This window comes from Phalacrocorax aristotelis, chromosome 2, assembly GCF_949628215.1.
Source record: "Phalacrocorax aristotelis chromosome 2, bGulAri2.1, whole genome shotgun sequence".
NCBI classification, from domain to species: domain Eukaryota; kingdom Metazoa; phylum Chordata; class Aves; order Suliformes; family Phalacrocoracidae; genus Phalacrocorax; species Phalacrocorax aristotelis.
In genome coordinates this window covers 51,095,353-51,120,271 of record NC_134277.1, presented here as the reverse complement: position 1 = coordinate 51,120,271, position 24,919 = coordinate 51,095,353, and the positions used below count along the sequence as shown (strand labels likewise).

General features: G+C 40.2%; 1 protein-coding gene across 4 annotated transcripts in view; it reads right to left on the bottom strand.

Annotated features, from left to right (window-relative positions):
• Positions 1-9,576: 9,576 nt before the first annotated feature.
• The window catches only part of PDCD6IP (programmed cell death 6 interacting protein), a 35,192-nt gene continuing 19,849 nt past the window's right edge, over positions 9,577-24,919 (bottom strand). For 2 of the 4 annotated variants that reach the window (XM_075083535.1, XM_075083537.1), the window contains exons 8-18: positions 23,534-23,756; positions 22,670-22,793; positions 21,775-21,952; positions 21,275-21,386; positions 20,271-20,440; positions 19,262-19,510; positions 18,075-18,209; positions 17,095-17,189; positions 14,205-14,337; positions 13,601-13,836; positions 9,577-12,782 (exon numbers count right to left, since the gene is read on the bottom strand). In XM_075083535.1, the coding sequence (XP_074939636.1) occupies positions 12,614-12,782; positions 13,601-13,836; positions 14,205-14,337; positions 17,095-17,189; positions 18,075-18,209; positions 19,262-19,510; positions 20,271-20,440; positions 21,275-21,386; positions 21,775-21,952; positions 22,670-22,793; positions 23,534-23,756 (1,824 nt within the window). In that variant the 3' untranslated portion in view covers positions 9,577-12,613. The remainder of the gene's footprint in view (positions 12,783-13,600; positions 13,837-14,204; positions 14,338-17,094; positions 17,190-18,074; positions 18,210-19,261; positions 19,511-20,270; positions 20,441-21,274; positions 21,387-21,774; positions 21,953-22,669; positions 22,794-23,533; positions 23,757-24,919) is intronic. The other 2 variants (XM_075083536.1, XM_075083538.1) reach the window with 1 other exon arrangement.

The window sequence follows — 24,919 nt, the reverse complement described above, 5'->3', positions numbered from 1 at the left end:
ATGTTTTCCCCATGTCTCTATGTACTGGTGTCTTTTGATCTGTGTGTCCTTCTTTATATCTGTTCACAGTGGGCTGTAAGGAGACACAGGCGCAGAGCAAACCAACTAGCTCACATGCAGACTGTAAGGAGATGGGGATTCAGACTCCAGGGACCAACACAGCAAGAATAAAAGGTGCCTTGGCCTTTATCTACTGGCATCATGATGCTGTCCATAGCACAAAAACTTTGAACCAAAACCCATCTTTGCCTACATTTCAGGAATGCCTGTGCTATTGTTCCGCCCAAGCAGACTGAGCAGGTATTCATGCCAGCTATTAAAAGGCAGTTTGCCAAAACTGTAAGGCAGAATCTAAGACTGGTGATGCTTCAGAGAAGAGAGAACAGCAACAACTCACCTACACTAAAAGGCTATTTGGAGAATGGAAGAGGTGCTCCAAACTCACCAATACTCAGCCATTGCAGGGTACTTACAGAATGGTTACACCCAATGACTGCACTAGGCTCAGAAACATCTTTTGTCCTTTCTGTACTTTTTTTTTCCTTTCTTTCTTCTTCCCCCCCCCCCCTTTTTTCCTCTATCTTTTTTTTTTTCCTTAATTCTGGGACAGTAACAAACATATGAAAGTAATTTCCAAGTATGCTGCACAGCCTAACTTTACCTGCCTAACCTTTGCCAACCTGTCAGCCCCACCAGGCTGCACAGGCAGTGCTAAGCAAACCATCACTCTCCACCAGCAACCTGCTTCCTGGACTTGTGTGCAAGTGGAAGGTCTCCTGGGAGACGCGTTGCTTGTGAGCTACGACCAACAAACCACATGACCACCTCCGTCTTGAACCTGAACTCCTAACCTGACACCCTGCTGGCTAAATATTGAGTACTAGTTAGGACAGATGACAACTGTTATCATGTATTTGGGAAGGATGAGGAAAATCAGAAATCAGGATTCTGGTATAGAGGGATCATTTCATCTCTCACCCCGGGTGGCAAGCAGTCCCAGTTAGCAGAGCTTAAAAACCTGAGAAAATATGCAGGCGACTGAAAAAAATGAAACAAACCAAAGCATCATCTCCTGGTGCAAGCGAGCTGCCATACCCGTGACCCAACAGGTAACTCAACAGCATGCTGAGCACTGCCTGAACCTGCTCTGCTGGGGAACGGGCTTCAGCTGCCTGTGTGTGCATTAACCTTGCCTTCAGCTCTCCACCAAACAGTGCCCTAAATTCTGATAAAGCTGTTCTAACTAAGTGAAGAAGAAACTTTAGATTTTTTTGCTCAACCCCTAATTCTCCGCACCGGGCAGAGAAGAAACGCTGCGGTTTGGCTCCCGGAGGAGCCAGGCTGGCTGCGGCGCTCCCCGGGCACCCCCTGCCGCCCAAGCCCTACCGGCACCCCTGCAAGCCTCGTCCCTTTGTTTAGGGCTCTCACATCAGTGCTGTAGAGGAAAGACCGACCTTGTCCAAAACGAACTTTTTAAGAATAAGCTAACCGCTTCCATCGAGAAATATTGAGCATTTTTGATAGTCAATAATAAAGGCATTTAAAATCTCATTGCGACTTCAAGTGTTTTAGCATCTTAAAGGTTAGCTCAGTGTATTCCTCCAAAGGTTTGCTGGGGTGGAATTAACCAGAACATACATCATTTCTTTTCCAGGCAGCATCGTTTCTGATATCTTCAGAGATAACTGCATGGATCAGGAGGATTATTGTGGCATTAACTGCTCTGATTACATTCCCTACAGTTTAATAACAAGAGCACTGAGATTGTAGGTGTATCAACAGAGTTTTGGATTTGTGAGCAAAGAAAGTTGGGGGTTATTAGCAGAATGTGAGAAAAGAAAAGGTCACACACTCAAATATGCCTCTCAGGATATGGCTGTCATATTCCATGGGGTAAGAAAAGTGATTTCTCAATATAACATGATGAGTTTTCTGATAAGAAGCAATAGGGACTTTGTTAGGAAAGCTGTAGATCCATCTTGTCACATCCGGAGCGCTTTGGCTGAACTTCAAAAATAAGGCAACTGCATTTTGCAATATCTGCCTTTTAAAAATATTAGCTACAGTGTGTGCACAGTTTATGTCCCTATTTATCTGCCCATGTCTACGGTGATTATTGCACTAGCTCCTGGATATTTTTTTTTTTCAGTCAGTAAGAAGAAACTTTCATTGGAAATAAAAAGCTAGAAAAATGAGGTCTCGGCAAAATGGTGGCTGTTAGCTGCACTGTTGTTCCTGCTGTCTAATGTTTTCCCCAAGGAAGTATCCTCCCCTCTCCATGCAAAGTTTGTGGTTGGTACTTCATGGAGGAAAGCAGAGAGGTAGCTGAAGAACCTTACAGCTAAAATTACAAGCTACCAATGAGATTAAACATATTTTTCCCAGGCACATTTACTGAAGATAATATAGAAGAAGTTTACAGTTCTATTGTTCCAGCTCCCTGTGCTTGTTAAAGTGCAGAAGACAATCTGTAGTTGCTTATTTTGTATCTAAGCAACTGTCAGACTCTATATCTACTAATAAGAAAGGGTATAATTATATGCTGCTACTTTAATTAGCAGCAGATGCCTATGTTTATGAAATAAAATGTAAGATTTTCTGAAGTGCAGAGTCTTGCTTATATGCAAATTGCAAGAGCACTTTTGTAGGCTTCTGAAGGCTTTGTTTGGCTGTGGCAGCTTGCTTGGGGCAGGGCACGGGGCGCGCACGGCCAGTTGCTGGTGCAGGTTAGACATTGGGCTCGGAGCCCAGCTGTGTTGAACGCCCATTTGGGAGAGCTGCAGTGCAAGGATAAATCACTGTCTAATGTGCCTTTTTGACACTCCTGGTGCTGGTGTGAAGCAGGTGCTTGCCCCTGATTCAAAGACCAAGTACCGCCAGTGCACAGCTTGCTTCGGGCTACCTATTTCAGTGCCCTGGGGGCTGCTTTTTGCGGGGATGTGGTCGCAGAGCAACAAACACGAGGTAAGAATCCTTAACATGGATTTCTGATCTCGTTGAGGTGCTTCAGCAGCACATAGTGATGCAATGCAGCATTTTTCTTCAGAAGGAATAACAACAGGGGCTATTGCTGAGGGTCCTTCTTTGCGCCTAAGAGGAAAACAGCACCAACAAAACAAAATAAAACCCACAGTCTTTCAGAAACCCGTGAAGACACGTGCAGACAGAGCAGATAGATGAGAATAACCTTGTCCAGGATAGAAAACACTTGTTAGATGAGTCTCTAGTTTCCATTATTCAGTATTTTAGCCTTGTTTCCATGGAAACAGCACTTGTGCATTGGTGCTGTCCTGCAAGGGAATAAGTGAGTGCACACGTGTATGTACATCTGTGTATTACCCTGGCCTTCAGCAACTTTGAACAAATTTGCCAGCGGAGTTGAGGTTCCAAGGATAATTAGATGGAGTTTTGTGAAAGTATCCAGGTGAGGGAAAAGTGAGCTTGTAAGTTCTCCAGCCAAAGAAATCTCATTAGACAGTAGAGAACCTGCATGAAAGGAAAGAAAGAGAGAGGCCACCCTGTAACTGCTGCATCTCCAGAAGGCGCTTCAGTAGGAAAGCTCATACTTGCTTGGACATCAAACACCGTGACACACTGCCTGCCACAAGGCACAGATCCGTGGGAAATCTGTTCTTGGTTTGGAAGTCAGGGCTCCTGTTTAAAAACTGTCAAAACGTAAGACATCCTGCCTCAAGGTTTGGGAGGCTGACAGAATAACTAACATCTGTCTTGCCTGTTTGTCCATCTTTTGGGGTGCCTTGCCCTGCCACCTGCACTCTTCAGAAAAAGAAAATGAAGTAGTCAATGAAGTTTGGCCCATCTCTTCATTCCTTCAGAACAAGCTACCATGCTGCCTCTCTCAGCCATGTACACAAGACAAAGGATGGGTCAGATCATCAAGCTGAATTATGGAGAAATGCTGAGCACCCATCACTACATTCCTTAGTTCAGGAATATATTAAATCCTTTAGCATACCTACATATTCATAGTTTCCATGCCCTCCTGTCACTGTTGCTAATCCAATTACAAGAACGAAGTTACACAAGACTGCACCCTAGTAGGCTGCAAAAGTATGCAAGCGTATAACCTGTACCTTTGTCTTCTTTTACTATCCTTTCTAATCTCTAATCCGCTCTCTGCAAGAACTGGCAGCCATTTCTCTGCTCACTGCAGTAGAGGCTGTCAGCAGAGGCACACACCAGATGCTTTCCCACAGAGCCCAATTTTGCTCTCGCCCTTGCTCTGCGGCTCTCAATCAGAATTCAAGGTCGTTCTGATAGCAAATTTCTGTCTCTGTTTGGTCTTCCCCACGCACAGCGTTAACACACAGTATGCAAAGCAATGTTTCCATAACAGGTATCACTCAGAGCACATATGGAGACAGGAGGATCTGGTTGAATGAGACACCTGCTAGCTGGAGCGTTTGCATTTATTCACAAGCTTTAAGGGCTAGTTTATCATGTAGGATATTTGTGACAAAGCTCTGTCAGCCTCATCTTGCATATGCTTTAAGAAATCATCCATGCTTAAGGTTAGCAGCATAAAACCACTGTGACCTCTATTAATCAATACTCTAGAAGAGAAAAACCTCTTATTTACACCTATGGTCATTTTCAAAGGGACCTGTATGACTGTTGAGCAGTATTTCAGGATTATCCTCTTTGCACCAGGGGTGTTGTATCTCCTGCTACACGCACAGACAGCTTTGATAACCTGTGTGTTGGTAACATTCAGTAACAGGTAAAAATCTACTGAGCGTGCTCCAACTACCAGCACATTTTCTGTGCCGTGTGATATGAATATTATTGCAGCTGTGCAGGGAACCCACCTCCTCACACCACCCCAAAAGACAGAGAGTGCAGATCCGGTGAATAGTACACCAAGGCACAAGAAGTTTCTACGTATATTACCCTGAGTTCCCAGCTCACCTCCTCACGCTCCTCTCTCCATGGTGGATGAGGGGTCACATGAAATGCAGCCACTACAAAGCCGCAGGAGGTAAAAAAATTAGCCCAGATAAATTCACCCTGGGCACACACACTCCTCCTCTGCCATAACCAACATGCTCCAGTGTGCACAATATTCAGGGTCCTGCTGTCAGCTCTACATCGTGGCAGAAACCAGTAAGTCTTCAATAGCACGGCCACCTTCAGGACACTGGTTTTGCTACCCAACAGCATAAGCAGTTATCCAAAGTGGTGGCCCTTGTCTGGAGGGGAAGAACGGAGGAAAGAGAAGACTCCAGTGCCCCCTATTACCTCCTCTTCAGAGATTAGGAGAAATATTTTATACTAGCAAGGTTATTAACTGATGATGTAGGTCATTGTTATCAGTATTTCACACAACCTACTGCCCTTCTGTCCCTTAATTAAAAATAATGGGCATGAGGTGTTATTTCACAGAAAATTGTAGAGGGAATGGAGGGGCCTCATCGTTAGCCCCACTGACAACCCTGTGGTGAAATACCACATGCTTAATACAGCCAAAGGTGGAGGGGGGAGTCTCTAAATCCAGAAAACTGTCTCCTAGAGACTTACAGGTAGCATTTTGATTTCTCTAGTATCTTCACAACAGCCTCCTTTTGTAGCACAGCAAAACTTTCTTCCATCAGTTTGTACTGTTTCATCTTGACCCTTAACAATGCTGTTCAAAATTTTCCACACAAAGCTGATGATGCTGTTGAGATGCAGGGATTTAACAGCAGTGCAGCATGTGCTGGACGATTATGTCTTTCCATATAATGCCACCTAGTGTGCATTATATGGAAACTGCCAGACAACCTTGGTTAGTTATTTCTTCCTTACATTTGGGGACTGGAAGAGAGCTGCAAAGTTTTGTTTACTTCAACAAGAAAAGGTGTTTCAGCGTGGCCATATGACAGCACTGGAAAACAGGAACACACCAGGCACTTTTTTTCACTGGATCTACATCGGTTTCTATGCTATTTCACATATTCCTTTCCTGCTTATGGAAATTAATATTTGCCAGAAACCACTGACTAATAAAAAAGTTACTAATAGAATACGAAATGCTCCTTCACTAATGAACTATAACTAGTGGCAGGAAGAGGCTGAATAGAGAAGAAAGTCAGGTGTCTTACTTGAATAAGAAACTCCATTTGCTTTGAGATGCTCCTATTTACTACCAGTTCTTGGGCTCTTGCGGCTTGACCTGCTGTCTCTCCTTTCCTTTATAGGCTGTGGGGTTCACATCGCCCCTTTGCGTCTCTGACACTGGAGACTGGCATGTATGCACCTGCCTGGATTCCTCTACTCAGATTGATTGCTCCATGGATGATCCTACGAATTTCTAAGACCTAACTCCCTGTTGCAGCCAGCCTCTGCCAACATTGTCAAATCCACCTGATAGGCTGCATCTTCCCTTTTAAAGACCTTCTCTGCCCATCACTGATTCCTCACTTTCATCCAGCTCTCCAGATCTTCAGAACCACTGGAAATCACCTTCTTGATTAACCCCTTTCCGTACCATTATGCTTCTCCTCTCACCCAAGGAGAAGGGGAAAAAATTAGTTTCCTTCACCTTTAAGTTCCTCTTCTGAACTCTCCCTCCCTGCTGTACAGCTAAAGCTCCATATCTTTTTTCCTTCCTTTTACTACCCTTGCTTTTTCTTCTGTTTCAGTTAATTGTTAAGCCCTTTCAACTTGAATTCCGTTTTACTTGCACCACCCAAAACGTTACCATTTATGACTTCATGCTGTCAAAGTCCTAGGGCCTTTCTCCCATGCTCCCTCCTCTTCCTAAATTCATTTGGCAAGCCCTGTTTCCTCAGCCATCAGCTGTCCCTCAGCTTTCCTTCCACTTTATCCTGGCCCTTTCTCCTCTCTGACTACTTTGGCACCTTCCCTCTCTAAGTGTTTTTCATCCCCCTGGTGCAACATCTGCCATTAGTGTTCTGTCCCCACAGGGACAGAACTGTTACTGCCGATGCACTCTTCTGCCAGCAACGTGTGCTCCTTTTTCTACTCCTGCTCTCAGAATGGGTCACCGTAACACCCGCCGTCTACTCTACTCCAGTGTCACTTCATCGCAGCAGCGGTTTAAGCCTAATCAGGTAACTTTGCACTACACTAGGTAAGGAGCACACACATCATCTTTTACTTACTATGTCAGATGATGGGGATGAGTTTAAACCACACAGGGTAGATTCAGGACTAGACTGTCCAGATATGCAGACTGAAGGCAGAAAATGCCCAAAAGTTACATAACTCTTGCAGAGTTTAGGATGACCGTGAAGTCTTACCTATCCCTTCACCTTTGCAGCACAGGTCTCTGAGTCCAGGTTGCTGACGGTCAGGACGGTGGATGTGGGTAGCTGATGTGGTTGTCCCTGCGCGTGGCTGGTTCTACAGTTCAGGCTCCAGGTCATCAACCAAGGAGCTTTCAAGATAATCTACATGTACTAAAAATTGGCGACGCTTAATTAAAAGCAGTTTGCCTGTCCTTCCACCAATGTGAACTCAAAATCTCTTTTCGCATATAGTCACACCAGAAAGATCTGTTAGCAGCATAGAGCATTTCTGTTACATGATTTCAGCCTGCCCTCTGCTGCAGGTTCAGCACACAGCACCGCATCGCTGCACGTCCCGCTGCTGTTTATTTTCTAAGAACACTAACAGCATGGGCTGGCGCTTCCACTGTTCCAGTGGAAATCTGCAGTAGTAAAAGCCGGACAGCCTAACTCACCCCACAGGAGTGACAGCCCTCCTGTTCTCTGCCTTGGCCCTGGGGTTTTACCTCCACCAAGGAACCCACCGCTGCCAGCGTTGAAGGCGGAGGGTGCTTCAGGTGGGGCAGAAGCTTGAGCTCGGCCATGGCTTAGGAAGCCATCTGCCCTGCATTCCTCATACAGCAGCCCCATACTCTTTCCGCCCGGGTCACCCAATGCTGCTTCACCCCAGCAATTCCAAAGGCAGACTTCCAGAGAGAGCCCATTCCAGGCTGTCATGGGATAGAGCTTACTTGAGATCAAAGGTTACTTGAGGTCAGAGATTACTTTCTAGGGCAGATTTCCAGAGCGAAACCAGTCCAGCCTCTGTCATAGGCTACTTGAGGTCTAACATTACCAGAGGTCACAGGACAAAGGTCACTTGAGGTCAAAGGTTACTTGACATCAAAGGTGAGAGGATACCTGAGGTATCTTTCACTTGAGGTCAAAGGGCAGAGGTTACTTGAGATCAGAAGGTAGAGGTTACTCAAAGTCAAAGGTTACTTGACGTCAGAGGGCAGAGGTTCCTCAAGGTTAAAGGTTCCTTGAGGTCAGCAGACCAAAGTTAATCTATGGCAAAGGTTACTCAATGTCAGTGGACAGAGGTCACTTGAGGTCAAAGGTTACTTCAGGTCAAGGGTTGTTTGAGGTCAAAGGTTCCTTGAGGTCAGAGGACAGAAGTTACTCTAGGATAAAGGCTAGTTCAGGTCACAGGACAGAGGTAACTCTAGGTGAAATGTTACTCTAAGTCAAAGGTTACTTGAGGCCGAATCTCCTTTTCGTGTACATCTCACCAGCATCCACACTGGAAACCAGAACCAAGGTTCTCATGTGGTTTTGACACCCCAGTGCCATGAGCTGTGGCCTTGCACGACCCCTGCCCACAAGCACGGGCTGAGGGGCAGCTGGCGTGGAACACCCATACCCACAGGCTCATTCATCACCCCAGCCTGCAAGTGGGGGTGCTGCACCTACCTGCCTGCCCAGGCCTGCTGCCCTGCCCCACACCACACTGGGCTGGCACAAGGGCTGCTTGGAACAGGCCGCCTTCACACCAGCAAACACTGCAGCTGCTTAAAGGGACAGAGGATGGCACTTTAGTGGCCAGGGGTGCTTTAATTTAAAAGCATAAACACAGTCAGATACCGCTGTGCAGAATTGCTGAATGGAGTTAAGGGGAAAGAGCTGAAGACTCGGTGCTAACGTTGCAGTAGCAGTCACCTCTTCCTTTTCATGCTTGATAGTAGAAACGTGTTCTTTACAACTTAGTGAAACTGGTGGCCAGTTTCTCCCAAGGATTTAGAAACATCACTAACATAACTTCATTTTATTTAATAAAGAAAAAAAAAAAGACAACAACTGGGATACAGTTGTTACCATCAGGGACTATTACACTCAGTTCCAAAAATCAGATGCAAGACAAAGTCATCATTTGGCATTAAGAGTAACCATACGCTTGCCAGTAACGGTTACTCTAGTCCTATATTTGAGTCCAAACCAGAAAAATCTCAACCTGAGTATAACGGTTTTGTCAGGACAAAAGCATAAAGGAAAGCACTTAGAACAGTTAAAAAAAATCGTCAATTTTTTTCCTTAATCTAGCAGTAGTCATGATTTAACTATCATGACAAACAGGATGTCAACTTTTTAAAAATAATAATCACTGACCACTTTGAATACAACTTTCACGAGTCATAATAATTCTAAAAAGCTAGCAGGTGACTAATGCTAGCTAGAAGCGACAACACTAAAAAAACACCCCAAATCCTCCCATATCTTTCCCCCATAAACAATACACAAAAGCAATTCTGAGTGTTGCTCTACCATGACAGCTCATGTTTTCAAGAGCTAGAGCTTTCAAAATAGTTTATTTTAAACTAAACATAGCAAAGTCTTGAAAATTCAGGTAGGTAGCTTCATCCAGTCGCATACAACCAAAACTTAAAAACACAATCACTCAGCTTAGTTTATTTTAATGGTCTGTCAGGATAAATACGTGCCAGAAAACAGGTTCTGAGCTGCAAGTCACTTCAGAACCAAACACTTTCAGTAACAAACAAGTACATCTCAGGTAACTCAGAGAAAAAAAATTTGCTTTCTGAAGAATTTTCTTGCCATTTTCAGCCACCTGGTAAGAGTGACATTGTTTCAGAACATCAAGGTCCAAATACCGCCTCAAGGTACTTTGAAATTACATTCGGTGTAATTCAAACTAGATCCCACAAATTGGCTGTAAAAGCAAATCAAAGCAATCCTACATCGTATTCAGGACAACAGTAAGAACCATCATTAGCTGACAATATCAAATTAGTGGTCAGGAAACCAGACACTTTCATATGCGCTGAAACCACATTAAAAAGAAAAACGGAGGAAACACCGACTGGCTCTGCAATAGTTTGGTATTTCACCAACGATCCGTAATTAGTTTGCTTCATAAGACCTGCTTTTCTCGTTAAATGCACTGAAAGCTTTTAGGCAAGACAAAATAAATGCTTGACTTCAAAGTCTCTGAAAGGACACGATTGTAAACTTTTGTCTCCACACAGCAATTGCAATAAGCATGGTATTACACACAGTCTTTTTCTAAAGAAGAATGGGGGCCATTTATCTACTGGGAAAAGTTAACTGCCCTTACAAGCCTTTAATGGCCTTGCCCAGAATACCCGTGCTGCTGTGAGTCATAGGAAATCCAGCCTAACATGAGCTCATGAAAACAAACTTTGAATCAAAGTTTCTGAAGGCAGAAGGACCTTACCATTTTCTCCTCATGTAATCGAAGGGAAGCACCCTCCATCAGTTTTGGAAATGAACACAACTACCAGGATTTAAGCACAGTTGTAATCACAGAGCAGCAGCTGCACCGGAAAGCACCTGCGCATACACAGGCTACCGTTTCATGCTGTAGCTGATAGACTGAGTGCCTTCACCACAGCACAAACTTACTTGAGGGCCCACAACTTATTTCCATCCTTTCCAAGGTAACACTTGTCTGAAGCCAAAGACTAAAGAGAAAAGCCATGAAATCAGGTTTTCTAACTGATTTTTTTTTAATAAACTAGAGAAGAACAAGGTAACATTTCAACCCAAGTCATGACAGCTGCATGCTTAGAAGTAGATACATACACGTGTCTGGATTTTTCTTTTCTCTTTAGAATAAAAAAAAGAAAAATGGTCATGTGAAAGCTGAACATAATGCATAGATTTCTATACATATCCAAATAATAGCAGACTAAATCAAGCAGTAACACAACTGGGGAAAAAAAAGTTTTAACAGTGATTCCCAGATCTACAAAATTTTAAAAAGGAATTCTCAGTTCTAGGAATCTTTATGCTGAATTAGTTACTTTTTTTTTTTTAACACAGCATTAAAACAGGTTTTGTGAATTGAGGCACTAGAAACAAACTTACTTACACAATAGCTCAAATGCATCTAATGTGCAAACTGAAAAATCTACAGGCCATAGTGTACTAGAAGTTTAGAACTTAAGAGGTTGCATTAGACTTGCACTTGCTCACATTGACACAGTGAAGTTAGTGGAAAACTACTGTTTTTCCAGTTAGAGTAAAATCAGGTTCTGGCTGTTGGTTCCAAACAGTTACCACCTTCCTAGCTTTTTCTCATTGTCTTCACTTGCCTCTTTAATATTATTATCAGGGGGAAAAAATTGCAGAGGTTCCTGTGCCACCCCATTCAGCAATGTTTATAAAGAAATGGAAAGCACTTGTCCTTGCACATGGTTGTACCTACGGTGCTGTATTCCCCTTCTTCATCCTGTTCCCCCACATAACATAGCTTCTACAGCGTTAATAAATTTGCTTAGAATTAGATACTCCTGTCCTAGGAGAGATGCTTATTTTTACCTTTTGATCTGCATTTTCTAATGGGGTCAGGGAGCATTAAAGACAAGGAGTCTTCACAAAGTAATCAGTGATCACACAGCAAGAAGAACTTGAGACAGAGAGAAAGGAGCTCACATGGATACACATGCTGCTTTCTTTACGAGGAAGAGTATTCAAGATCCAGTGAAGTTTCCACCCAAATGCTACAGTAACCAGCACCCTCTAAACCCCTACATTAAAATATACCTCAATATTTTAATCAGGCACTTAAATAGAAAAACAAAGGAGTAACATTAAACATAGGTATTGTGATAGCTATTCTGTAAAGCCAGAACACCTTGTATGAAAGCACTCAGGAAATTAACTGTCTCACTGAACCAAGTAACTCATGTCAAGGGCTAAAGGAACGCTGAGTCCCTCACTAGACAAGTGCATTTGAAAAAAAAAAAAAAAACCCAAAACTGAAAGATGGTTAGTAAATATTTGGTAGAAGCCATTAACCACAAACTTGCATTCTTCACTACCTAATGCAAAATGTAGTGCAAGGTTATTAATCCCTTGAGAAGGTGGATCCAAAAGTAAATTATGATTTAGAAAGCCTTGATTATTAGACAAAATAGCATATTTTAACTAAACCCCCCAAAATACAAACCAACAGAGTATAGAAGGAAAAGCTATATGGTTCCATAGAATATATCACACCCAGTGCACGCACTGCTTCATTTTTTCTCATGTGAACCCATTTGTTACTCATAGGATTTTTGCAAGGAAATATTTTGGTCTATACAACATGTAGTGTACAGTTTCAGACCACTCAATTAGGCTCTAATTCTGGCATTAGTCTACAGTCTAGACCACTGCAGCAGGCCTTTCAAAGTGTTTAGTGTAATCAAAACCTGATCTAGACATTTTTGAGCAGTTAACAGAAACAGGAGTTACAGACTGCATACAGTTCAGTATGGTACATTAACTGAAGCTAGAAGTTTTAGTACGCTTATTGCCAATTTCTCCCAAATTTTTGCAAGCAGAACTTCTCTGCAGACACATTATTGCTGAGAGTAATAAGGCTGTTGAGGAAAAGGGTATCCGGGTTGTTGAGGTGGCAGATATGGTGCTTGTCCAGGGTTTTGATACACAGGCGAGGGTGCATATGGCAGATTATACTGACCATACATGTATGGATTATAGCCCATTGGCATTGGCATCTGGCAATACCTGTGCGTGGGGGCAAAAAGAGTATATTTTAGTTGTAAAATACCAATGATGTTAATTTGCAAGTAACAACCATTTACAGATACAAAAAGACATGCAATCACTACAAATGCTTTCCTTTCATTTTCTTTTTTGTGCAGCATAAAGTGTGGTAACTTTCAAGAATCAAACATGAAAAAATCATAATGTGTGAAACAAATGCAGACAGAAGGTGGAGTAAAGGCAACTTGCTGGAACTAGAACTGATCTAAATTAATTCTTAATTTATTGAGAATTTATTAAGAATTTCTTAATTAATAATTATGTTTAATATCATTTTACATATTTTAACATTCGCTGAGCCTGCTACTGAGTGAGCGAGCAGCTGCCTTCAATTCCTTATGATGACTCCAGAAAGATGGAAAGAAGCATCAGAAGAAACCATGCTACTCAACCGGAATTTTTTCTGCATTTTTCATTATCTTTAGCAGGATACCAAGATTTGAAAAAATGAGATATGCCAACACTTTCGAGATAAACACCACCACAACTGATTACGCAAGGGCTGGCAATAGTCCACAAATCACAGTTAAGCAACTGCAGTCCTATTTCCCTTCTCCTTTAAAAAAGCTGAATTACAAAAACCTAAACTGAACAGAAACGGTACCAGCAAATTATTCCAACAACAGTTACATGATTAGAACAACAAAAATTATTTTGCCTCAAACATTAAACGCATCTTCAATTATAACAATAACTGATTTAAAAACATCATGTGCAACAAACAAGTGCTTTTATATAACGCGATAACAAAGAACTGCTTAAGCACTCCCATAGCTTACCCTGGGTAAGCTGGATAAGTTGGGTAAGGAGGTCCCTGTGCCTGTGAAGGTGCAGTGCTTGCTGCAGGTGCACTGGCTCCTGGAACAGGAGCCGCAGCAGGAGCTGCAGCAGGAGCCACAGCAGGAGCCACAGCAGGAGCTGCAGCTGTTCCCGTGGGTGCAGATGCAGAAGAGGAACTACTTGCTGCAGAAATCACCGGTGGTGGTGGCCGTGCTGGTGGCTGTGGTTTAGTCCCCTAAAAAGAGAAAGTGACTTAAGCTGGAGCTTCTTTCTGGAAGTCTTGGAATCAAAAGCTGTGGTTATATGATTGGTTGATCTTCATTTTCATTTTAAATGGCATTCTATGTTTACCCTATAGAGATAATAATGTGAAGTGTCTAAAAATCAATAAGCTTTCCACTTCAAATCTCTAAATTATAAAAACTGATAGTACGTAATACACCTCTCTGCAAAGCCTTTACACTTTGCCCTCTATTTCACTTCAGAACATTTCCAAATACACCAATACATTACAGGCTGATACATACAAATTACAAATCAGTTTGGAGTTTCAAAGTATGGACCTTCTATTTTCAACCCACTAATTCTGTAGCATATATTTACCACCATGGTTCTGGGTGCTGGAGTAGGAGTCGACGATGCAGCAGGCTTAGTTCCTCCAGCTGATGTGGTCTGATATGTAGGCAGAGGAATAGAGGGAGCACTGGGTTCTTTAGCAATGCTTTGCTGCAAATCTCTATTAAGAACAAACAAGCAAACACACAGCTTAGTTTAATAATTGTTTTTAGCTTAGCTTGCTGAAGTGTGTAACAAAGATGCAACAGTAAATCTAGTATTTAAAGCATGGTTTTTGAGCTAGCTCAAACTCAATTCGGAGTCCAAATCACTTCCACAGAAACAATCCTCTAGGCAATCCTCTGATTAACTGTTAAATTTATTTTCTAATAATGTCTTGATGTTCCAACTCAACACTGGGTATAGATCACTGAATTAGCCAAAAGCTTTGGAATCAGAAATTACAGAATAGTCAGAATATTTAGCAACTTGGAAGCCTTCCTGAGAACCTACGGAAACCTCAAGGCTATGGAAAAGGATAAAAGTAAATTTCAGTAGTTTTGACATATAAAGAGATTCTCAAATACAGAAGAAAAGCAATGTCATATTGCTTGTAGATTGCCCTAAATTAAATAACGTTGCATGCAAATACCACACATCTAACAGAACTGTTAATTAGAAGAGAAGTCCGCTAGGTAGTCCGCAATATCATTTCTATCTAGGTGACCATTACTATCAAAAAACCCCTGGAGAAAATCTGAATGGCTCAGCACATGAGCTTTCAAATTCTCTATTCTGTTACCTCTACTGTTGGAATGACTCTTGGTAAGATACTTTGGTAGGATATAAGGAGCCTTTGGTGTCCTCTTGTACTACAAGCTACCATTACACAGCATAATTTTACAGTCAGCTTGTCATGAAAACACCATGAACCCAGTTCTAAGTTATGTACGCAGAAGAACGTAGTGGATTTCTCAATGCAAAGACTCAATATTTGAGTTTGGGCAGATTCTTCAGAGATACTTTAGGAAGCATTTAAAATTTCAGACAATTCTGTGTAAAAATGATAGGTGAGCAATACGTAACAGCTAGAACTTGATAACTGGCATTCTGAAAGAGAACACAAGGGAGACTGACAAAGGTACAGTCTAGTTAACAACAAACTACAGGTTCCTATAATACAGCACGCAAAGGGGAGCTACAGAGAAAGAGAACAGAACTGGCAACTTTTGTAGATACTTGGTAGGAAAACCAAGATTGCAACGAAAACTCCAAGAAAGCTGTCCTCCCAGTTACACCTGCAATACAAACGAATGACGGAGAAGCAGCTGGAAATACTATCCTGATGCTTTGTTTCATATGTGGGCATACATATCTCAAACTTTGCTGCAGAAAATGGAGTAACTACTCAACACTATTATACTGAAACCAACAAAACCAAAACTTAACATCTTAGAAGATGACAGAAGGGATGGAGTAGCAATTTTCTTCTTAGAATTGTGCTGCAAAGACCAATGGCTTACAGAACGCTGGTACCAGATTAGAGTATATTTTGACCACAAAGTGATCAAACACATTTAATGTGAAGCTTAAAACTGATCTTCCAATGGGCAATCATTATGGGATGAGGGCAGGAATCTGAATGGGAAGCCATCTAAACAAATTTATTTTCACTAAGTGAAGATGAAGCCCCCAGTCAGTATTTTTCTTATCATTGGGGTGGGAGAGGCAGGGGGAAGGGGCAAAACACACATTTTTTTCACTCAAACTGTGCGTTGGGCACACTGAGAAATACATTTTGTAGACATACGCTACAAATATCCCAGATCTTATTGCTGCCCCTAACCTTGACGGGGTTTCACATCAGTGAACAGTTAACACATGAGGCAGCAAAAGATAGCTGAATCTTGGGGTGATGAATATCAACACTAAACCTACAACTTTAACACCGAATGTTAACATATTAGATACGTGAGATATTCAGACCTAAGCTTTGGTTAGACAGCCTACAGCTTCCAAACTGCACGAATGTAGGAAGTAGAAGAGAGGTGGAAGGGGTTGCATAGAGTTACTAAGAATTAATTTACAAGAGTAATGGGCAACTGAAAAAGAACAGTTCTACAAAGGACGAGGTTAGGAAAGGTAAAATTTGAGGGCTGAGCATCCCATTCACAACATGGTACGTGCACAGAATAACTGCAATTTCACCAACTGAAACTTCAGTAACAACTAACCCTTTTTATAAAAGGCTATGCGTTTTGCTAAAGAATAGTGATTAAAAGACAAGTGTTTTCAGTTATGATTTCCTCTTAAGAGGAGAACCTATAAGTCACAGCTGAAGCATGCTATACTAGCCTGATCATATGTGAGGTACAACATCGGACACTTTCATATGAAGGACAAAATCTACTTCTCTCCCCAGCAGTGTAGACAACCCGCATATCTGAACAATGATAAAGTATCTCACTAGGTCAGACTACAGAGCAGAGGTGGAATACCAATTTTTTTCCCCCCACCTTACTGGGCACATGGAAGGCAATCATATGTTGAAGCATTTATCTAACTTCTCAAACCAAAACGACAGCAGAGGCAAGGTGCAGAAATCAGAAGTTCAAAGGAGAGAATAAAATAAAATTAGTAACACATGCCAAAAAGAACTGGCAGTGAAATCATGGTAAGATGAAACAGATTCATGCTGAATTGTACAGAGGAACAGCAGAGCAGACTTCAAAGTAGATTTTTTTATTTATTTCTCCTATTACTTTCTTCTTTCTTCAGGGGTAGAGTGGGGATATAGCATTAAGGCAAAGAGGTGATAGTCTTAACATACCTCATCTCCCTCTCATTTCACTAAGTACCATAATGAACATGTCCCCAAATATTAATTTCTGATAAATACTTAAAAATTTCTACAACACTTAAAAGATTGGAATCTTACTTGAGCAGTTCATCTCTTTCAGTCTTGCGAGCAAAGACAATGTCACTGCATTTGTTTTGGAATTTCAGCAGGATTTCTGTCAGCTCATTGTAAAACTAGGGAAGAACAAACACATAACAGTCAGTACTGTCAGACTCCATGCTAGCATGTTTCTGCATACTGATCTAGTTACAGGCATTGTATTATTACGGTGCCCAGAACCTGCCATTCCAGTAAAGTTTGTGAGTGCAGTTTATTCTACTTTTCAAAAACAACTTAGTCAGTTGTTGTCCATCCCTGTAATATATATAAAAATTGTATGATATTTTTACATCTGTGTATGTGTAAATATGAAAATAGTTTAAGACAACTAGAAAACATTAAAACGAGAACTATATCACTTCTGATGATTAACTATTTATCTTTAAAGGATAATTAATTTACTCTAATTTTATTGCCTTCAATCAGTTCCACACATTTCATTTATACAGACTTCAAGGTTATTTTTTTTCCTCTAGTGAGCTATCCATAAACCAGCAAACAGTATTTAATACAGAAGCAGTAAAACACCTTCCAGAAGGCCAGATCAAAAAAAGCAAGCTAAATAAAGCCCTCCTCATGTCTCCTCATGTATGCAGTAGCAGTATATAAAACAAACTTGATAAGGTGATTAAATACCATGGGAGAACAGATGAAAATTCTTCAGATAAAATGGCTCATCTGGGTACTTCAGCATCAGTTACTTAGCTGTAATTAACACCTTTTCCTATTTTAATATACAGCAATGCTCAGAAAAGCTTACTTTTTAGATAGGAACAAAGAAGCATTTCACAGCTGTCTAAACAATCAAAATTCAAGTAAATAGCTGCCCTTACTTCAGTACTAAAATCCTCACAAAAGTGTACCTCTCATTTAGCATGTCTGTAGTTTATTACAATTTTTGATTCACATCTCATTGAGCAAATAAAAAAGTTCTTCCAATCCTCTAAGCTTTACCATACCTTTGTGCCTTCTTTTAAATTGGCTACGAGTTCCACAAAGTTGTCATTTGCTACCGCTAAGTTCTTCAAAACTTCTTCTCTTAAATTAGATTCATTGCTTGATTGTTTCATCTTTGAAAAATCCTGATGTGCATTCTTAAAAGGGGAAAAGAAATAAGCAGTGAAACTAATGCAACCTAGGTCCGTGTACGATTCTGTATCTTTTGGTTTTTTCCCTCTTACTCATTGCTCTCACCCCCTTTCCCCGATACCTGCCTTTCCTCACCTTCCAGCCATTGTACTTCCTAATACTTGCTATCTGCCAAGTGCAGATTTCAGCGGCTATTTCAGAACTAAGCATATATTAATTCACTAGCAGTAGGTATCAGCTAATTATGTGTTCTGTTGTGGGCTGCCTTCAGCTAATTCTCAAGTTCATACTGCAGATTCTCTTCCGGAGGCTACACTAATTAGGCTCTCTCCTGTACTACCCTCCATTGATATTCATAAAACCATATTGAAAGTTAGTATTTTTAAGAAGCGCTACCTCAAATTTGGCTGACATTGGCAAGCTATTAAAAGGACAGGGAAGTGGCAACCAACAGAAGGATCACCTACATCTCATTTCTTTTGGGAAATTTAAACAAGCAAACTTAAGAAGACTACCTCATCTGCCAGAAGCAGCCAAACTTGCACTCTGGGACATTCAAACAACAGTGTTATACCCATCAAGGTTTTAAAAGTACATTAAAAAAATCTTTGATAAACATGTGGTCATTTAAAAACAATTTTTTCCCCTTTTGGAAAAGTCTTCTATTCTTGCAAGGAGTCTTGTGCATGAATAGGCCCAATCGTTACTCATGCCACTACAGTCACTTGTCCAAGCACTAAGGCTTCCTCTTTTGTCAGATATTTCAGGTACTCTAGCATTACTGACAAAGTAAGGCTGAATTTATAAATCAACCTTGGGCAATTTTCATTAAATTTTTCTTTTATGAGCAAGCACAAAGAAAAAAAAGCCACAAAAAACCAAACGCAAAAACCCACCCTGTATTTTCAGTGACCAGAGGAATAAAGGAGTATCAACTGGCCTATGACAGAGTAACAAGCAAAACGGAGTAGAAAGCGAAGTGAGATTTCTAAAGCACTGGAGAAGTAGAGGAATCATTGCTCCTTAGTTTAAGAGGAAGACATACAAGGTGTTGTACCTGAATGTTCTTGAGAAGTTCTTCCTGCTTTTTCAAGGACTCTTGCACTTTCTGTGTGTAACTTCCATAAATTCTGTCCAACTCAGTCACAGAGATAGCCTCCTCATTTATAGCACCATCCTGCGCAAGTGCAGTCAAGAATTTGCTTGTCATGTCAAAATTTACAGATTTCAGGTCATTTTCCAGTTGTTCTCTCTCCTTCTTAACTTCATCCAGGTTGGCCAGCAATGTTCTTAGGACATTAACAACCTAAGCAATAAAAATTGTCACAAGTTAGCATGTTCAGAGGAATTATTGCAGAAGTATACTCTTATTACTTCTTTCCATCTTGCACTCTTCACTGATGTTTGCAGTACTACTGCATGAATATTTGTTTATAACTGTTTAAGATGACAAACCAGGACAGAACAAAGACAACAAAACAATGACCTTCAAGCATTTCTGAAGCTATATTCTCCTCTAAAGATTTGCTTCTACTAATTACACTGAATTACTACATGGATTTTTAAATCTTTCTTTTTAAAAAAACTGACCAGATACCTTCCAATAGGATATTCTAAAAATGGCAGTCAAAAACACTGACTTCAAACCACTCCCATGAGAAAGATTATCATATTGCTGCAGATGAGCCATGACTTTCTTGGAAAGCACATTGGTGTAATTGCCTAATACTTTAAAATACTGAGCTGTGCCTTTTACATTGCCTAACTGCCCCAAAAACCTGAGCACTGCACCCCACCACCCTGAACAACAAAAATATTCAAAGATTGTTCCTTGCTGTCTTGCTGTCCACGGTGATTGAACTTGCTCACACTACATGTGAAAAAATATACTTGAGAAGATATTAAACAAAAAAGAAAACGTCTTTTCCAAATGCTGTTGCCTTCTGCATCAATTGTGACAGAAACAAGAGCAGCTAAGGACCAGCGACCACACCAATTAATGTAATTTTACTTTGCTAGACTAATAACACTTCTATTCAAAATAGAGGCAAATTTCAACCCTTTACCTCACTTCCTTGTAATGTTTTTGCTGGGTTGGCTGAAGGAATAGCTGCGTTGAGTTCTGACTCCGGCTTACACAGAAGCGCAATTGTATCCCGGTGAGACTGATAGCGCTCTTTGACTTGGCCATCTGCTTGCACAGCTTTATTCAAAATATTATGGTAATTGGCTCCCTCTGGTGGTGGGAGGGGAAAAAAAAGGGTGTTCATATAATTTCAAGACTTATTTTATCCCAAATCTTGCACCAGAGCAGTTTTCATGCTTTTCAGCAAATCTTCATATGTTTTTACAAGCCTGTGCATTATGACATTATTAAGACTTATAAATAAAACTTAAGCTTAAGTTATGTTTTAAGTAGATCATAAATTAGGCACCTACATTAATTCTCCAGAGAAGCATACAAAAGTATATGAATGAACGCTGGTTTGAACTACTCCCCAGATTTAAACCCTGTAACTTTGCTGAACATGCCGGCAGTGGCACCAGTTCCTTGTTAGCTTCAAAACAATACATATTAACTGCACAGAAGACATCCTACAGTGATGGCCCTAAGCAGTTTGACTAACCACAGGGGGAAAACCCAAAACAACACACCAAATCAAAAAGAACACCTTGATGGGAAATACAAAAAAGGATGTTAATATACAAAGAAAAATATACTGAAGTATTTAAGAGGTAATTGCAACCAGATTCTTAGGAAGGCACCCATTTTTCATTACATATGCTTTCTGAAACTTAAGCATGCATGTGCACTCCAGGGGTGCAAAAGCAGCAGCAAATACTCTGCTATCACATCATCTCTCAACTCCAAATAATGGTGCAGATTGCAATGAGGCTATTTTTGGCATAACCTCTCCTAAACCAAAATTTGTAACTTTAAAGGTAATATCAGAGAGCATTAAAAACTAATTTACACAATGAGAATGGACATTTTTAGAGCATCCCTGGTTTCCCCCAGGAACCCAGATTCTGGTCCCCCAGAATCCAAAGCATGAAACATGAACTTTACCTGCCCTTAAAGGCTTATAGAGTTCACTGGATGGTGTTCTCTGCCAGCGTTCTTTGAACTTTGTTCGCAAGTCATTGTCTGTAGTTTCTTCTTCATCTAATAATCTTAGTGACTACAGAAGTTAAACGTTACATGCATTATAAACTGTTCTAAACATGAAAAAGCTACAAAGCTAGTGTAGAAAGCATCAAGAATGCTTATACGTCCTTTATAAAACTTATTTTGGCAAATAAAAAACAGGCATGGAAAACACAAATCACCAAAATTTAGAATGCTTCCTCTCCCAACAATTTTTAAAACAAAACACTTCTAAGGGAACATCCACATGTGACAGCACAGTTTTTGTACAGACTAAACACTTAAATGGCATATTTTTAAAGTGCTATTAAAGTTACAAGCACTTTGGATAATCATGCACTTTTTCTATTGCCATTTAAAGAGAAAAAGTTCAGTGGTGGTGTTTTTAAGAATGTTTTAGCTTTAGCGGTTGCTGAGCTTACTTCATCTAAAATTTCTTTGTTCCTTTGTAGCAGTTCAGGCAGATCTTTGATCAGCTGATCAACGGTCTGAATTCCTCCCTGTTCAATCACGGACTTAGACTTGTTCAAAATAGACTGAGGAACAGTATCACCAGACACATCTTCAATAGCAGCAGGAAGATTGAGGGAAGCCAACACACTGAAAAAGTCAACATGTGGAACAGCAACTTGTTTGTACTATTAGATGGTTTTATCCTGCAACTAAAACTGCTGTCCAAACAATCACAGTCAATTATAATGGGAACAGTATAACGTAGTCCCAGGCAGAAGTTTCAAACTGAAAACTAGCCTTATTCCTAGTGTATACTTCACCAAAAATACATTTCAAAGCTGTTAAAGAGCTAAGCAAATCCTAGTCTTTTAGCACTTACAAAATAAGGCAAACATTTTCAGTAGTAACTATCTGGTAAATAAAGAACCAACTGCCTTGAGTTTCGTTCTTATCTTTCAGCTTGATACAAATTTTTTATTATAATTTATTTTAAAGAACAAAATTTTTTGGGGAAAAATATCATGCATTGAGTCACTGTTACAATGAAGCTGACCACTGGAATGTGAAAATTCTTCTAGACTAATGGTACTGGAACTTTTTCTGAACAAGTGTCAGATCCCTAAAAAATGCAGAAAGACTGAAGAAAATTAAACACTACTTGTTTTTAATATGCTTTCAGACTTAAAATCTGCAGAAAAGTAGTTCTAAATACTCCTGCTATGGCTTAAGTTTGCCAGCCTACCATACAGTAATAAAAAAACCACTGCTGTAACCTGGGCATCTGCAGGCTGCAACACAACCAGTGTTTATAGGCTGGCCCATAACTCCTCTTGAGAAATTTAAGAAGTATTTAACAATACTTACCCATTTGCCAGATTTGTGGCTTCTCTCATCTGGGCTATTAACCTGTTCACAAGATCTGCCTTTCTCTGGTTATACACACTCACAGATTGCTGAACTTGCAAGGGAACCATCTTCTCAAACAGGTCTGCAATTAAAACATAATTACTCAAGTTACACCATGACGTAAAAAGACACAAACATCGTCACAGCTCTTTTGTACACACTGTACTACAGAGACTCATCTAAACAGTTTATGATACTCTCCCCCACTCCTCAAGACTTCTTTAAAAAAAATATCTATTTCTACAGGTCTTTAGGTAAGATTTTAGTTTTTAAGACTGAAATTGAGGTATAATTTAAAGGCATTATATTTAAAACAACTGTAGGATTACAAATCAGACTTTCCTTAAGGTTTCATTTCTAATTTTGCTTCTTTAAAGGAAGAAAATGAGAAAAGGAAGAGAGGACCATTTCTCAAAACTCCCCTGTACAGTCAAACTGAAATTTTTCAGCTTTATGGAAGGCCAACAACTAGGTTAGTTAAGATTGAACAATTTAATACCCTTCCCTTATACTACTGTCCCTTCTGAAATTAAAAAGGTTGGTTTCGTATAGAAAATACAGTTGCTGAGAAAATCTGAGAAACATCTTAAAGGGAAGTGCACACTACAGATAACGTTTTTCAACCATGGTTTATTCTTCCAGTACTTTTTATCATAAAGTAGTAGAACAAACTGGAAGAGACAAATGGCACTTTCAAAAACATTGCTGTACCCTTAATACAATTAAAAAGTAAACATTTACTCTTTCATGGTACAAATGAATTCTGGTGGCCATGTTTCACAAGGTAACAATTATCCTGTGCACTCCACACACTTCTCTTACCCGTGAATTTCTGACTGAGGGGAACAACAACTGGAGTAGACTTCACAAGAGTGGCTTTTCCAATGGACTCCAAATCTTTCAGGTCAGGAACCCGGTCATGGTAAATGAAGTCATTGTCTTTTTTGGCAGCTGTAAGTGCACGGTTGATCTTGTCAACCAGATCTTTAACATTTATATATTCATCATAACGAGATGCCACTGTCTTCACCAAGTCTGCTGCATGCTGAAAAATATTAAAATACAGTTAAAATTATAACTTTTTTCCTGCCTTTCAGATATACTTAGGAAAACAGATGATCAAGTAACTACTGACAAAGCATATGATCAATATTATTATTTCCTTGAGAAAATATTCTCCCCTCTTATATATCAAAAAGGAAAAAGATCTTACTTATTAAAATAGTCCAATAAAAACTCAACCAAACATATAGTAACCAAGTTAATATCTCACAATAGTCTCATTATGATTGCCCAAAATTCAAAAGAAGTGATCATGAGTTAGAGGCAATAACGCTTCAAACACCCATTCACGAAAAAAGCCATCAAGTAATTTTCATGTTGTTTCATGAAACCCACAGCTTGCTTTTGCAGCTACTGCAAACTGTTTCTCAGACTTTGCTCACTTGCTCATATTCACGATGGAAGAGGCCAGAGTCCTACTCTTCACATCTGCCACTAACACGCATCTAACCTTGAGCTCAGCAGCTACAGTAATTATGCTGGGATCCTACTGTAAATTAAAATAAAACACAAGGTCTGCTGTCTCTTCAGGCTGTCTGCTCAGCCTAGATGCAGCCCAGACGTATCTGTTTTTCCTACATTCAATTTACTGCAGGAGAGATGCAAGCCAAAACACTGTCCTTTAGATTGTATCTGTTCAATTCCGATCACATTTGTGTTATCAATGTGTAAAACAAAACACCAAGAAGCAACATCAGTCAAGGTTTACATAAACCCACAACTCAAAATTCTTGGGACTGTGAAGTGGAACACAAGCTATGTTAGAAGTGAAGAACATCTGAATTTGCTGAGATTTTTTGCTGCTTTCTATTCTGCCATAAGTCACACAATAGTAGTTTTGGTTTGATACAATATTACAGTCTAACTAGCATTTGCCAGAACCAGTAAATGAGAGGAGAAGAAACAGGGGTGTGCATATATACTTTAATTTGGAATAATTTACATTAATCCCACCCGATTTAATCCATCTTTGTTCTAGCTTTTAAAAAGGCAGATAAAAAGTGTTACTTTATAGCAACTGCATTTTTCAAAAACTCATTAAAAAGGATATTAAGTCTCTAATTTAGATTAATTATGGAAGCAGTATTTTAATAGCTATTGAGAACAGGATTTAAGTTTCATCTTACTAAACATATTGAATAAGAT